The sequence below is a fragment of the Sphaerodactylus townsendi genome, linkage group LG09 (assembly GCF_021028975.2).
Source record: "Sphaerodactylus townsendi isolate TG3544 linkage group LG09, MPM_Stown_v2.3, whole genome shotgun sequence".
In the NCBI taxonomy this organism is placed as follows: Eukaryota; Metazoa; Chordata; class Lepidosauria; order Squamata; family Sphaerodactylidae; genus Sphaerodactylus; species Sphaerodactylus townsendi.
Window position 1 is genome coordinate 87,948,608 of NC_059433.1, and position 16,824 is coordinate 87,965,431.

General features: G+C 45.6%; 1 protein-coding gene across 1 annotated transcript in view; it reads right to left on the minus strand.

The window, feature by feature from the left end:
• Window positions 1–7,521, minus strand: part of SDC2 (syndecan 2) — a 75,249-nt gene extending 67,728 nt beyond the window's left edge. Inside the window, exon 1 of the mRNA XM_048507701.1 lies at window positions 6,881–7,521. Coding sequence (XP_048363658.1) covers window positions 6,881–6,940 — 60 coding nt within the window. The 5' untranslated portion in view covers window positions 6,941–7,521. The remainder of the gene's footprint in view (window positions 1–6,880) is intronic.
• Window positions 7,522–16,824: the final 9,303 nt, after the last annotated feature.

The following is a 16,824-nucleotide window of genomic DNA, read 5'->3' on the forward strand; positions in this document are numbered from 1 at the left end:
ATTTTGTCTCCCATGCATTTGAACATCTACATGAAGCCACTAGGGAAGGTTATCAGGAGACCTGGAGTAACTTGTCATCAGTATGCTAAAGACACTCAGCTCTGCCTCTCCGTAATATCTGAATCAGTCAAGGGGTCAATGTCCTTGACAAGGTGCTTGGAAGCAGTAATGGGCTGCCAAAGGACAATAAATTGAGGCTGAATCCAGACAAGATGGAGGTGTCGTGTGTCAGTGGTTGAGTCCATGAAGTGGGGAGACATTCTGTTCTTGATGGGGTTGTATTAACCTGAAAGGGACAGGTGCACAATCTGGGGGATGTTCCTGGACTCTGCTATGAAACTTGAAGCTCAGGTGGAGGCAGTGGCCAGGAGTACCTATTCCCAATTCTGACTGGTTTGCCAGCTACTGCCGCCTCTGGACAGAGATAATCTGACTACAGTAGCCCATACTCTAGTAACCTCCAGACTGAACTACTGTAATGTGCATTACATGGGGTTGCACTTGAGGATGGTCTTGAAGCTGCAGTTAGTGCAGAAAACACCAGCAAGACTGCTAGCAGACACAGTTGGTCAGATAAATATCATAATGGTTTTAGAAGAACTACACTGGCTGCCAATTCATTACCAAGTCCAATTCAAGGTGTTTGACTTATAAAGCCTTAAATGGCTTGTCCCCTGAATATCAAAAGGAACGCCTTCTCCCATATGTCTTGCCCGTGCCCTAAGATCAGCAGATGAAGCTCTTCCAATGGTACAGAATACCCTGTATTCTGTAAATTTACTCAGAAAGGCTGCATTTGATCTTTCAGCATGTAGTGGTTTTGCTCCATCCTTCTGCTCACCAGAGCAACATAAAGCATCTTATTCCCCACTCCCATCCATACTTTTAAGTAGGAAACTCCTCTTGCCCAACATAATATACAAAACTGAAGCTATTTTGAAATACATGTCAATTTGAAATCTATACATGTGTGTGTGTGTATGTGTGTTACCATTCACAGCCACAGAAACTTTTAAAAAGAGAGGTATCTGTTCTGTGAACCAGCCTGAATAGCCCTGACCAGTCTGGCTGCATCAGAACTTTGAAGCTAAACAGGGTTGATCATGGTAGTACTTGGATGGGAGACCACCAAAGGAGTCCAGAGTTGCTACGCAGAGGAAATCAGTGGCAGCCCACCTCTGTCCATCTCCTACCCTTTAAAGCTCCGCAGGCCTAGGGGTCACCATGAATTGGCTGCAACTTGATGGCACATAATGATCAGTTCTGCTTTCAATTACCGTATTTATTTTATACGTCTCAACCTCCGCCATTCAGTTCTAAGAATTTAAGTTAACGTCCAACAAAACCAAATAATAAAAATAGCAAAGTCATTGTACACCGATACCCACCAATATCTAGAAAGCTGCGATAGAGCATAGGTGATTATCCTGGTCTAGTACCTGGAGGCATATGTAGTGCAGAAAAAGGAACAGACAGCACGGTGAGCGCCCTGCCAGCTCCATTTGTATTCTTAGGCATTCCAGTGCATCAGATACTGACAAAATTCTTACCCCTCTCTGCTCACTCACTAGCCCGGTTGCTGCTGCCTTTTGACATCGCTAGGAAGAGGCCTGCCGCTGATGGTACAACCTCCTCCAGCCTGTTATGTAAGATGCTTTGCTTTCCAGGTGGAGGAGAAGGCAGCAGAAGCTGAGCTACAAGCGGCAAGACAGACACATCCCCACTCTATTCTGTGGTATGCTAGTCAAATCTAGCAAACAGAGCTCAAACTGTAACCGCAGAAATGCACCTTCTCTTCCACATTATGCTCATCTTCAGTCTTTGGGACGAGCTAAACTAAATGAGAGATCCACAATCACATTTCCCAATAGTGATTAAAAAAAGTCAACCACCCAAAGTGATGTGGGAAGCGGTAAATGCGGTGGTGATGGAAAGTACCATAAAGTTGCAGTTGACGTGTGGCAAATCCCACTGGGTTTTCGAGGCAAGAGAAATTCAGAGGGGGGTTGGAATGGCAGGTCTCTGGAGAGCGACCCTGGACTTCCTTGGTGGTTTCCCATCCAGATTCCCCCAGATTCCCATCCAGATTCCCCCAGATTTCTGAGATCTGATGAGATAAGGCTAGCCTGGGCCATCCAGATCAGGGCTGTGGATGAGGTATAGGTAGATAATTATTCACTTCTAATGTTTTCCTGGGGAGAGAGGGGAACACAATTTCTCCTTTCTTTGGCCTTGAAAAACAATATGGTGCCAGACTTTTCTTTTGCCAAACTAGAGAAAACAGAAACAGTTGCTGTCCTCCCTTTCCCAAATTGTTATTAGAAAAACTTCACAGGGTAAGAATGTAACACTCATCCCCTCTGTCCTCATGTTACAGCCTTGATCCAAACTGTCCTGCCCTTAATATTACAAAATACATAATGTGCATATAATGCATCCCTAAAGTTTATGCATTGCAGATCCACAATGAATCTCAGAAATACTTGCAAGAGGAGCCCTCAGGCAGTGCTTTGAATTAGTCCAGATTGCTTTCTGAAGGATGTGTATGTATGCTTTTAAGGTTTCTGCACTATTTGAACACATTCCAGATAATTCATAACCCTGGCTTCATTCCCCAGTAAAGAGGAGATACAAAATTCCTTCCCGTGGATGGGTAGGGTGGGTTCTTAAGAATGCAACTGTCATCATCCATCAACCAAATGGCTGCATCATCCTACCCTGTATTTGTGGCTGATGAAATAGTATCATCATATTACCTGCTAGAATCCTAGTACAGCTGGAACAAATGATGTGGTAACATCGTATGTTTTCAAGACGTCCAAATATAGTCTCTGGGTTAGATGCCAAATACCACAACTGTGTCACCTCAAATTGATGGCTTTCAGCATTTGCTGTAACGCCGATATAATTTTCCTTGCAACACATGCTTGTATAGCACGCTCATTCAACACACCACAATGTCTGTAATTCCCCATTTCTCTTATGATAGCAGCCAAAAAAATTCCACCCTTTTTTTTCTAGTTGGCTAGAACTTTGTATCCCATAAAGATAAAAGGAAGAGCTACACAAGTAACACAAATTTAGAAAGTACAAATTTTAAGATCAAATGATGCTGGAGCATTACAATCTGTTTACACATTTGGAAACAAGAAGAACAGAAAACTTCCAACTATAGATATACTCAGTCAAGATTACACACTTAAAATCATCTCAGATGCATCCACAGAAAATGTCTACAGACTATAACTCAAAGAAATTGTCCATATGGAGTTTGTTATAATGAATGGAAGTGCCACAATTCTACCCAAGTTATTTTTACTGTCCACAAAGGCATGCTGAAAGAGATTTGTATTTGACAGGGGGGGGAAAGTTATTGCATTATGATCCCCAGTGGTTTTACTGAAAAGTCCTGTTGATTTCAATAAGCCATACAGGAATTCCTACTCTATCCAATATTAATCAACAAGAACAAGAATTTTGGTTTTCCACAGGACTCTCCAAGATGACATCCACAGAGCGACACCCACTCTTTGAGAGTTTCTTTTGGTTCAACAAGTTTGATCTAACAACCCATCCATCCAATCAACATAGCAGAGGCAGTTGTGTGGAGGTATTTCTCTCTTCATGCATGTTTATTGACAGCAGTTTGGCCAGCCTCTGAAATTTCAAAGACTGTTTTGTCATTTGCTTTAACCTTTTTTGATTCTACACAATCCTCCTCCATTGTTCTTTTTTTTCTTTTAGTCATCACATCTGAACAAAAAAAGAAAAAAAAGACATTGCCAATTCAACCGTCTAACCTCAATCATTCATTATACCGGGCACAAGTAAAGTACTCCTAATTGCTGAGGCTCTTTGATGGTTACACTTTCAGAGAAGGACGACATAATGGCCTCAGCAGCAGTTGCATTAAATGCAAAATTAAGCTTCCAAAGCAATTCAGAATTCTAAACACGCTGCTAATATAAATCCTAACCCACAAGGGTAGAAACAATTGTCCTCGTCACAAGCTTGCCACACTTTCACAACTTTCAGGAGCAGCAGTGGTGTAGTGGTAAAGAGCAGGTGCATTCTAATCTGGAGGAATCAGACTTGATTCCCCGCTCTGCTGCCTGAGCTGTGGAGGCTTATCTGGGGAATTCAGATTAGCCTGTGCACTCCCACACACACCAGCTGGGTGACCTTGGGCTAGTAGTCACAGCTTTTCGGAGCTCTCTCAGCCCCACCCACCTCACAGGGTGGTTGTTGTGAGGGGAGAAGGGCAAGGAGGTTGTAAGCCCCTTTGAGTCTCCTACAGGAGAGAAAGGGGGGACATAAATCCAAACTCTTCTTCTTCTTCTTCAATGCAAGAAAGTCTCAGAAGTTTCAGAAAGTTATTATGATGCCCATTTTATTCAGAGGAAATGAGAATAAGCATTAAAAGGTTCACCCAGTTAAGAAGCTAGGATCAGTTAAGACAGAAGTGGATCCAGCACAACAAATGCAGCCATATCCTTTGCAAGATTACACAAAAGTTCAATCAGGCTTATTCTCAAGGAAGGGTACATAGGCTCACCACCAAATGCAATCCTATATTCATGCAGTTGTCTATGTAGCTGATTTCAGTTTAAGGTCTGGGCACTGATGCATAGGATTGCATTTAGACAACAATGAACTCAGCGGGATTCATTTCCAAGTAAGAATCCATAGGATCAGGCTGTTTGCTTTAGGAACTCATGAAAGCCATAAACAGCATCACCAACGTCTGTACAAACATTAGTTGGAAAAGGGCATCACACTCGGTATTTTGATCCTTTCATCCGCAGATGTTGTTTTTCCTTCTCCCTGTGATACAAGATTAACGGGAATGTTTCTCTTAAGGATTTTAAGCCAGAGACAGGAAGCCCCTTCTTCTTTTGACTCCCCCCCCCGCCAAAAAAAGAAGCCCCCACATTAAAAATGCAACCAATCAAATCCCAAATGAACAGAGGAGGAATTATAGTCACATCAAACTCCAGGGAAGGAGGGGCTGTTGTGCTGACCTATGCCCCCCCCCACTCCAGAGTATTATTTCAACTTGGCTTCACTATTGTTATTTAGTAGTTCTGATGCCCTTGTTATGCATACGGAAGACTTCCTACAGAACAGAGAATGTAAACAATCTCCCTCAGACAGAAACACATACTGACTGTAAATTTCACAGTTCCAAGAAGTTATGAATGAACCAGTCTTAAACCTTGAATAGCCACCCCCCCAAAAAAACCCCAAAGAGATAATATAGCAATAAGTGGGTTTTGTTTTTCCACAAATAATTTACAGATTTGTGAAAGCAATAGGCCAGAGGGAAGGCACAATCTATGCTGCACGAAATCTGCAGCTGAACACAATTCTCATGTGAGCACGTTCAGCAACAGAAACCAGCAGGGATTTGAGCTATTTTGCCAAGAGATCTCCTCCCCCCCCCCTCTTTTTGCAGAGGCACTAAAGGGGAGACTGGAGTTTCTACTGCACAAGCAGTAGAAAATACATTGGCTTTTTACCGCAGATGTGTTCGCTGAACTCACACTGTTCGCCAGATAGAAAGCTACACTGCAAGACTACAACAACCAAAAGATCAAACATCTTCCATTATCCTGAGTAAGCACCATAGTTACTGTCCAGAGGAATCCCTTCTCTATTTCTAATGTTTTTTTGTAAGTCTATTAGTCAACTGCCAAATGAATTCCCACAAGGAAAAGTAACATTTTTTGACAGTCTGTGCCACCCAATGTTACCCCATAAGGTCAACCATCCTACTTTGAAATCACAGGGGGGGGGGGGGGGTGTTTAACTCTTGGTCTCTCTTGCGTATATTGGTGTGTGGGATGTGTGTGCATCCCACAATCCTAGATTCAGTTCTGATCTTCAAACCAAATGCAAAAACCTGTTCTGAATTTTCAAATCCTCCCCACATAAGAACGGGCACATTAGGAATCTCCATCATATCATGTTCTCCTCCAGTCCTCCTAGGAAGCAACAAGTTGAAGCAACATCAAATTTCCTTTTGAACACACTATTAAACTTTTCCTCCTGTACTAACAGAGCCCGCCCCGGTAATCCATCTTCACACACTCACTTTCTAAAGCTTTGTTTTCACCGTTCATTTTCAGATCTTGCCTATTTATTGAGTAGGATACATTTCTGCCTTCAGACACTTTGGAAAAACTTCAGACAACACCCCGAGCCAAGCATAAAAGGTTGGAGAAGTCGAGACGCTGTCTTGACTTCTGAGCCCTTGTCTGCAAAATGCTGGCCTTGATGGGGGGGGGGGGGGTGACTGCCCCCAAGAAACGAGGGAACATCGTCCCTCTTTCCGTTTCGCATGCCACCATATAAAGTCAAATCTGTTTTCAAAGTTTTGATCTTTGCCAGTGACCTCGGCAGACTTCTGCGCAGCAGATGTGGGAACAGCGGGGGCGTCTCATCCTTCTCCCTCTCGACCTCCCCCCCCCACACACACTCAGCAGAGTCTCTAACCGTCTCCTCTTTCCCCAATCCAAAAAGTGGGGAAGGCAGCTCTGCTTTTGATACACTCCTCCCCAGTAAAAACGCCCCGGGGACCTTCATTGAGAATCCTCGCCGCCGCTCGCTGCAAAACGTTCACTTGGCCAGGGGATTCTCGCGAGTTGGAAAAGTACAGCGAAGTTCTTCCCGGCGTTGGGATGTGCGGACGGGGAAGGGGGGGCTATCTGCATCTGTTGACCACATTGCAGAGCCCACTCGGGGGTTGCTGAAGAGCTTGGGTGGCGGAGGGGAGGGGGGGAGAGGAGAGCTCCCGGAATTCAGAGGCGAGCTCCTTGATGCACCCCACGAGCCAGCGCCCCTCCCTCCTCAAAACAGCCCCAGACCACCCGAGTCTTACCGTCTCCCCGGAGACACAGGCTATCCAGGCACAAGCCAGCAGTATCCACACGTTCCACATTATTCCCGGGCCGCGGCTCTTTGCAACAATCAGAGGACACCGACGCGCGCGCGCGCGCAGCCCCCGCCAGGCTCCAAAAGGCAAAGGTTTCCCAGGCAGCTCCCGCTGCTGCTGCTATTATCCTCAGGCGGAATCGACGGGCTGGCCGGTCCCGCTCGCCCTCCTGCCCGCCTGCCTCCTTCCCTCGTCCTCTCGCCGCTCCTGCGCTGCAGCCGTCGCCGCTCCTCGCTCGCTGGCTCGCTTCAAGCCCACCAGCTTCAGGGCGGAGTTGGCTCGCCTGTGGGGAGCAAAGGGGAAGAAGGCGGGTGAGGGGGGGGGGAGCCGCCGCTGTCGCCCGCCTCGCCTCGCTCCAAGCCCGTCCCTCGCCTCGCCTGCCGAGGAGGCGCTTTCCCTTCCCTCGCGCTGGATTCGCAGCCGCGCAAATGAACGGGGCTGGAGGGGGACTGCAAAGCGGAGTTTCCCACGAGACGGGGAGGAGGTAACGGAGCCTCGCCGATCCCGTGTGCAGCAAGTAGCGGCGCGGCTCCTATAGTTAAAGCCCGGAGAAATTCCTGCAGGATTACTGCACAGATTGGCAGGCTGTCCAGCCAGTAGGGAGGGAGGCCTGGCCGCCGCTCGGCTTTGCCTCTTGGAAATGCAAACTAATCCCTCCCCGCCCCCGGCCCACGTTTCCCTCGCTCTGCCTCCAACCACCTTGAATGCCGCCGGGAGCGGAGAGGGGGGTTGTGCGTCGTGCGTTTTGCAAAAAACTTGCCGTTCGTTCCCCCTCACGGGCCCTTCTTGTTGCCTGAAATCAGGATGCAGACGAGCAGTAAGAGGGATAGAAACTTCCTAAATCCAGGAGAAAAAGAAGAACACACACACATTCATCACGGGTTTTACTCTTTGACTCTTTAACACCATCCGGTTGAAGGGCAGAGCTCACACTTGAAGCACAAAGGAGTCTGGACGCACATGCAAGACGAACAAGTTTATTGTGGCAGAAGCAGAGTGAACTCACTGGAGTGAATGTTTGAAGGATGCCCTCAGTCAATAGACAACGGGCAGGTTTGGAGAGGTCCAAATGCAGCTGTGGGACCCAGAGGTCATAACATTTGTCATTTCTATGTCAACTTCACATGCACTCACAGTCACCACAGTGGTGGACCACAACAGCAATAACTGGTGATAACAACAAATGACTTGCTATATAAAACTAACTGAACATCTGGCTACTGTGAGTTGTAGAGTGCTGGACTAGATGGACTCTGGTCTGATCCAGCAGGCTTGTTCTTAGGTTCTTATCTGAAGGTGAGAAAACCTCCGTCTCAGGTAATTCCAACGTTAATATAGTCAACCTTCCTGATAGATTCTAGTTTAGCAATTTCATACCGAGATCTCCCTTGGACATACTTTTGCTAGATATTGATTTTTAAGTCAGCGGGAGAGTCCTCCGGAAGGCTGAAAGGCTCTCCCACTGGGTTCTGAATGCTCATGTTATTTATACTGTTCGTAGTATTGACAGAAGGCATCGACAAAGACATTAGGAATCCTAACTGCTGCGAATTGATCAGAACCGCTCTTGTGAGAGAACCGTTATCTGAAATGTGTGAAGTTTTAAACTGCTATCAGTTGACCTGTCTGGGCAGAGGCAAGTGAATGCTAGGAATCACAAAGCTGAGGGTTTTTTCCTGGACTAAATAGCTGCGTGAAAATACTTTTTAATCGCTTCAGACATCGTTACAGCCGTATTCTGTTTCAGTCAGAATATGTTGGTGGCGTTCGTTTGCAGTATTTGCTTTTAGACAGCAGATCACAAGGCTAAACTCTGAGATTTCACTTTCAGTGTGGTGGATCCCAGTGGTGGGATCCAAAAATTTTAATAACAGGTTCCGATGGTGGTGGGATTCAAACAGTGGCGCCGTCGCACACACGCACCTCCAGTCCCTATTGGGCAGGGAGGTTGCTTTAGTAACCCCTTCTTGGCACTCAGAAAAAATTAGTAACCACTTCTAGAGAAGTGGTGAGAACTGGTTGGATCCCACCTCTGGTTCCAACCCAATTCACACACACACACACACACACACACACCAATCAAATGAACACAGGCCCTGTTTATTTCATATCTCCTTGTCTGGAAAAGAAGAAATCAAGCACATATGAGCCCATGTAATTGTGTAGTGGTCAGAATGTCAGACTGGTAGCTGGGACTCCCAGGGTCAGATCCCCACTCAGCTACGGAAACTTGCTGGACAACTTTGGGCCACTCACACACTCTTCCTGACTTACAGGATTGTTGTGAGGATAAAATGGAGGAGCAGAGAACCATGTAAATTGTCTTGAGGTTCTTAGAAGAATGGTGGGAGAAATGGGCAAAATAAATAAGCAAGAACAGCAGATTGTCTTCATAGTAGATAACAACAGCTTGTGCTGCTTCGAAATGTATTTTCTGCTCTGACTTCCAATAAGTATATGACCTGAGGCTATGATAGAGTATAGTCACTGGAGAGTTGTAGCATGTGCATTCTGGTGTCACTGGTCAGTCATCTTTCCCTTATGTGTCTGTTAAGTGCTGTCAAGTCGCTTCAGACTCATGGTAAATGGCGTTGTGATTAAGGGCAGTGGCATAGTGGTTAAGAGCAGGTGTACTCTAATCTTGAGGAACCTGGTTTGATTCCCCGCTCTGCCGCTTGAGCTGTGTAGGCTTATCTGGGGAATTCAGATTAGCCTGTGCACTCCAACACATGCCAGCTGGGTGACCCTGGGCTAGTCACAGTTCTTCAGAGCTCTCTCAGCTCCACTTACCTCACAAGGTGTTTGTTGTGGGGTGGGGGAAGGAAAGGAGATTGCAAGCTCCTTTGAGTCTCCTACAGGAGAGAAAGGGGGGATATAAATCCAACTCTTCTTCAAAACATTCTATTATTAACAGCCTATCTCAGGTCTCGCAAACTGAGGCCATGGCTTCCTTGAAAGAATCAATCCACCTCATGTTTGGTCTGCTTCTTTGCCTTCAACCTTTCCTAGCATTATTGTCTTTTCCAGTGACTCTTGTCTTCTCATGTGATCAAAGTATGACTACCTCAGTTTAGCCATTTTAGCTTCCAGGGCCAGTTCAGGTTTGATTTAAGAGAAGAGGGGCAAAGCAGCGAAGTGGGGGGGGGGGGGGGGGAAGGGCAGAGCAAGCACTGAAGGGAAAGTTTGGGAACCGCACAAGGGGCATGGAAAACAGCTCACTGATTTGGTGGGAAAGAATGTTTCAATACAATCGCACTATGAGGGAAACCAGCTCAGAAATGTTTTGGCAAGGAACATCATTGTAAAAGCGTTTTTAGAAACAATGGAGAAAAAGCTGCATGGAAACGGTTACAGACCGAATGGAGAGGGGGAGAATGTGTGGAAGTCCACGGAGGAAACATTTTATTATTATCCTGGAAACGTTGCAAGGGACTTGTGCAGAAAAGGTCAAAGTCTCTGAGTGTGAGTCACTGGAACACTGTGTTTACATTTTTTATTCTGTTTTTGGCACCTTTTCCTTTTCCTTTTCATCTGTCTTTACAAATTTTAAGAGTTTCCTCAGTCATCCATCAAGGCTTTACATTTCTTTTGGATAAAGATATAGTCTTTGTGTGTTCTTCCTTGATAATAACTCTAGTTTCCACCCATAATTCTTCTGGATTACATTCACTTGAATTTAGAAATGCAAACCTGTTCTTTATATGTTCACTAAACTCTTCAGGAATGTTGCTTAGATTGTATTTTGGTACTATGAATGCTTTAATGTTTTTTCAGCTTTAGTTTAGTTTTCGATATTAGCAGTTCATGGTCTGTACCACAGTTGGCTCCTGGTCTTGTTTTAGCTGAGAGAATAGAGTTTTCCATCTTCTGATTTCAATTATAAAACTACAAAACAACCCTGTGACAGTGCCCACACACTATGAATGGCCAAAGGACTAATATTGGTGGGTCCTGAGGGGATATGAGATAAACTGGCAGGAAAGCCATAGCCTTTGACTGCTTTGCCAGAACTCCAGCAGTAAGATAGAAGAGGCTTAATGAGTCGCCGGACCCAAGAGAATGCATGGACTGTTCTCTAGGTTACTGACTGATTCCTGGGATGGGTTCAGGTAGAGTACGTCATGGTCTGCTCAGAGTACATGCTGATTAAATCACCTTAGGGTGATGTAATGGAGATTAAGTAGCCCCATTGTCAAGCCAGGCACACTTTAGAGAAAAGTCAACCATCTTCTTACCCAGGCTTGACACCCAAGATGGATCCCAAAATTCTCTGAGAAGCATCCATTTTGTGAGGAGAAGTATCTTGCTCTTATGCAAGTCTTTGTCCTTTCCTTAAAAGGGACTGGGGGCAGAGGTGTATCGCCTATAGGGACATGGAGTCACCCATGTTCCCAGGCGCACGCCCCCAAGCCCCGCCCCCAGTGGTTGCCTGGGCAATCCGCTTTCCCTGAGTCCCGCCCCTGTCCTCACTAGGCCCTGCCGGCCTGCACAGAGGCCAGGGGCAGCTATTGGCCTGCATGGAGGCTGGGGGGCATGACTCGGAAGCAAGCAGTCCCACCCCACCTCCGGGTCTCTGTGCAGGCCAGCTTTTGCCCTCCCTAGGACCTGACGGCCTGCATGAAGGCTGGGGGCGAGGCTTGGCCTGCACAGAAGCGAGGCAGGGCTCAGTGCCCCTGAGCCACACCCCCAAGCGAGGGGGGTAGGGGAGCCCAGGGGGGGGGTAGGGGCATCCAGAGAAGGGGTTGTCTCAGGGTGCCATTCCCCCCCCAAACCGGGGGGGGGGGGTTTCCAACTGCTTACACCTTAAATAAGCAACAACTTCTTGAAATTACAATGTTTGTCATTTATATATCACCATAGAGTATTCTTTACAAAAGGGTATGAGTAACCCTATAAGAAAATATATTGCCTCCTGGGACCATACCACCCATCCTCAGAGCTCTCCTGAGCAATTTCAGTAAAAAGCGACATGAAATAACAGGCACTATGAAATAATGGCATTATGTCTGGATGGAGTTCCAAGTGGCACGTGATTATGCTGTTTTCAAGGATGAGTCTTTCTTTTACAAAGCACAGACACGGGGGCTGTGAGTGAACACATGAAGCAGGTGTACACTAAATCGGTCCATCGATCCATTAAGGTCAATATTGTCTACTCAGAATGGCAGTGGCTGTCCAGGGTTTTCAGGAACAAGTCTTTCACATCACCCACTGCCTGGTCCTTTTTAGCTGGGAATGTTAGGGATTGAACATGAGATTTTCTGCATGCCAGGCAGATGCTCAGCCATGGAGCCACAGCCCCTCCGTGGTGGGGACCGGGAGAGAGGACTTTGTAAGTCTTGCCTTCATGGCCTTGCCTCCTCACAAATGGCCAATTCCAAACTTCTTTTTTCCACAGTGAGGAAAATTAGCTAGTATGTTATTCCCCCACACTAAAGCAATAAAAACAGTTGAAGATAGCATGGGCAGCAGGGCAGAGAAGACCATCCAGGGAAAGAGATAAAAAGCCTCCTATAAATTGTAAAGCCCCTATACCCAAATGCTGTCCAAAGATATAATCCAAAAGTCCCCAGTTCAAATCTCATTCTGACCGTGGATTTATTAAATGGCCTCAAGTAAGCCACTGCTCTGTTAGCATGTTCCAATCTGCACAGGAGGGATAATAAATAATATTGACCTGCTGTCCAGGATTACTGAGATCCTGTTTGTGAAGAACCCTCAACGGTGCTATTTAAATGCTAAGCGTTGTTGTCTCATTAGCACACTCACAGTGATAAGTTTCCAAGCATCCTTTGCTGTCTTTCTGCTTCCTTAGCATGCCTGCAGTCAGGGTTCTACATCGCTGCAGAAAATGTGTGGCCCAATTACACAACAGCTGTGTTACATTAGCACAGGGAATTGTGCAAGCACCTGCACCTGTTGTTGCTCCGGTTTTACAGGCAGAGAGCCATGAAGGAGGCCGGACGCAAAGTAGAAACAAAGTGCTTTTCACCCCATGGAAGTGTGCAATAAGAGCTACAATGGCAGGGTAATCAGAGACAGGCGGCAGAACAGTATTTCCAAGAGGAAGTAGGAGGCCTACCTGGGTCATTTGGGATCCAAATGTTCAGCCATTGGTTTGTGTCACCCTTGCATGTATAAAAATGTATCCCCCCCTTCATTCCTCACTCTCTTTATATCTACTTAATATCTCTTCTGTTGACGCAGAAGTGGTTGGTGATGACTGGTCTGAATGATGAGAATGGTCTCATTCAATTATGTGAATGGCAGAATTGTAAAATCTCCCCTATATTCAGGTTCCAGTAGGACAATGACTGTTATACACCAGGCAGAAAGCATTCAAACAGGTCCGAGAGCCGCTTGTCATACTAATTCCATTCTGTAATTCTGCTAGTTTCAAATACTTTCTCGTGTGTACCTTTTTCTTAGCCATTGTACCATGGAGGACCACGAGCATCTGGGAGACTCTGATTCAGGTTTCACTCTGCCATGGAAGATGACTGGATGTTGTTGGGCTACTCACACACTCTCATCCTAGCCAACCTTACGGTGTTGTTGTGAGGGTAAAATGGAGGAGATGATGTTATAAGCCACTGTGGGTCCCTTTTGTGGATAAAAGCAGTAAACAAACACATTATCGGGCTGAGATATCCAGAAATTTCTCTGCCTGTACCACTATGTACCTCCCTGGAATGGAGGGATGAGTAGAGGCACTGAATCCATGTGGTACTTTATTATAAAATTTTACCAGCCATGGTTTTTCCTGCAGCTTAAGAGCAGAGGCGTAGCAAGGGGGAAAGCGCACCAGTGCATCCTCCACCCCGCCCCAGAACACCCCCATGCTGCCCCGGAACGCCCATGCCGCACCCCCACAGGGGCACACCACCCGTTCCCTTGGAGCTACGCCTCTGCTTTGGTCTCCTGAGCAAAAGCAAAATTCTAAAGGAGAGCCTTGCTGCTATCAGGTTATATTTTGTTGCAAGAGTAAAGGTGGGAGAACAGAACAAGCTGCCTTTCTTGGACCAAAAGCCTCAGCAGGAAACTATAGGAACATACAATGTCAAGGGACATCAAAATATTTTCATAAAGAGATGGGGGGTGACTGACCATGACTGGCTGGACAAGACCAAAACAACCACACCTATGAGGAAAGAAAATCCAGAGTTCCCACTTGCACCATGTTTAAATCTGGCTTCAGTACTTTCAAGAATGGAAAGTCACAATATACATCAGAACAGCAAAAGGTAAGCATGTAGGTTTCCCCCTTCATTGTCATCATCATCTACAAAATTTATGTTCACCTTTCTGTCCTTTCAAGAGCCTCCAGGCAGCTAACAGATTAAAATATACAAAATAAAGCCACATTTTAAAATGCAGTGTAATGATTGCAAATGGCCTCTAGCCATCATCCTACATAGAAAAATGTGTGGCGTGAGGTGATATTACACAGATTCCCTTGTAAGTACTGTCGATTTCCAAAATCATTGATATAATTATGGAAATCACTTATTTAGTTTATTTGGCCCCATCTCAGGTCTTAATGTGCACTGGCCGCACAAGCCCAATTTTGTCAGATCTCAGAAGCTAAGCAGGGTCCACCCTGGTTAGTATTTGCTTGGGAGACCACCAAGGAAATCAACCCACCCCTGAATGTCTCTTGTCTTGAAAATTCCATGAGGGGTTGAATCCATGACAGCTTTCCTAATCCTTGTGTTTTATGTATGTAATTGCTAAAGGGTCCCTGTAACTTAAAAAAGGTTATAGTCCTATACTTGGGACTGAGTCCCATTGAATTCAGTGGAACTTAATTCCACAGAAGTATGCTTAAGAGTGATTGAGGTATAAAAGGAAAGATGAGTCAGGACATACATAAGTCTGAACAGGAAACAAAATGTCAATCAAGGCTCATCTCTTCCAACCCACGAACAAGCTTTGAGATTTCTTTGGCCTTGCAGCATCTGGAGAAGTGTAAAGAGAGGATCTGAGCTACTTGCCACAGCAATAAAAGAGGCAAATGCAAATGTATTTAGCACTGCTCAACATTTGTTGTAAAAACCACCAGTGGTTTTCCTTCCGCTGGGAATGATAGAAGACTGGAGCAAGAACCACATAAAACATAATGAAAGATTCTCAGTTCTCCTTCAGAACTTCTACAAAGAATTTGAGAAAAGTGGCAGATTAATTTTTTTTAATGTTGGCGTAATTATAACATAACGTTATGACTCTAAATATTAAGGAAATGATTAATATATCCCAGATTTATGAGAACAGACATTTGTAATGCAGTGTTGCCAGAATCATCTGTCTTTTCTGTGCCAATATAGAACTCTAAAAATACTGCAGGACAGCAGCGTTCCTTTGGCTTTTTTGCCCAAGCATTGAAAATGGAATTACCAGGTGTGGAAAGAAAGGATGAACTGAAGATGACAGAGCATCTCACGGGATTGTTTGAAACAGTAGCTTTCTCCATTTATTCTGTTGCCTGTAATTTGTAGTAGACTTGGATAAGCCAGTGGTGATCCTGGAAAATTTAAAGAACTGTAAACATGGCAGGAATGGTGAAGCTGGGGGCAATATAAGTAATTTGCCTGTGCAAATGTCTGCATTGCAGACTATTTAGTGCAAAGTATATTTGTTGTGTTTTGTCTGCTGCTTCTTTTCTTCTTTTGATGTAAAATCTTTCTCTGACACTCTACTTGCATCAGGTACTAATAGGCATTGATGATTCGGCACTACCTTCCCGTTCTTCACAGCTGCCCAGAAAGGGGAACTAGGGATACTTAATTCCCATGAAAAAACATGACTGTAGTATGAAGGAGGAGGAGGAGGAGGAGGAGGAGGAGAAGCAGCAGCAGCAGCAGCAGCAGCGGAGTTTGGATTTTTACGCCCCTTTCTCTCCTGCAGCAGACTCAAAGGGGTTTACAATCTCCTTGCCCTTCCCCCCTCACAACAAACACCCTGTGAGGTAGGTGGGGCTGAGAGAGCTCCAAGAAGCTGTGACTAGCCCAAGGTCACCCAGCTGGCATGTGTGGGAGTGTACAGGCTAATCTGAATTCCCCAGATAATCCTCCACAGCTCAGGCAGCAGAGCTGGGACTCAAACCCGGTTCCTCCAGATTAGATATACGAGCTCTCAACCTCCTATGCCACTGCTGCTCCTGTTATCTGTCATCAGAGATAACTGATAACACTGGGGGGGGCATGGCTCAGTGGTGGAATGTCTGCTGGGCATGCAGAAGATCCCAAGTTCAACTCCCAGCATCTCTAGTTAAAGAACTTAGGGGGGAAAGTAATGTGCTGGTCCTGAGATCCTGGAGAGCCACTGCCAGTCAGAGAGTAGAAAGGACTGACCTTGACAGAGCGAATGGTCTGTCCCAATATAAGGCAGCTTCCTATGTTCATGAGCAAATCCAGGAAGCCAGTATACCTCAATATACCACCCTGTATAACACTCGGCTCTGCCCAGCAAAAGGCTTTCAAGGCAAGTGAGAAGCTGCTGAGATCTGAGGAGATTGTGCTATAGCATGGTGCCTTCCCTCCCTATGTATATCATCATACTATATGATAGAACTAATTGCAATACCTTATGGCATACTATGCAATGGCAAACCTAGGAGTTGCAGCCAAATGTGGTTCCCTGGTACATGCAACGGTACGATAACCTTAGTTGTCATTGCTATGATCTTAGACACACATATAAATATACAGTATGTGAAGCAGGTCTTGTTAGGCAACTACTCGATAGAATTCTGGAAGTTCCAGGGCACTCCCCCGCTCTTCCAGTTCCCAAGTAATTAATCCTACAAGCCCTTGTGTAATCCCTTCAACCCTTCTGGAGGTCTCCAGACTATTTCTCCCAGTGCAACCATAATAAGTTGCATATTTTGGTTC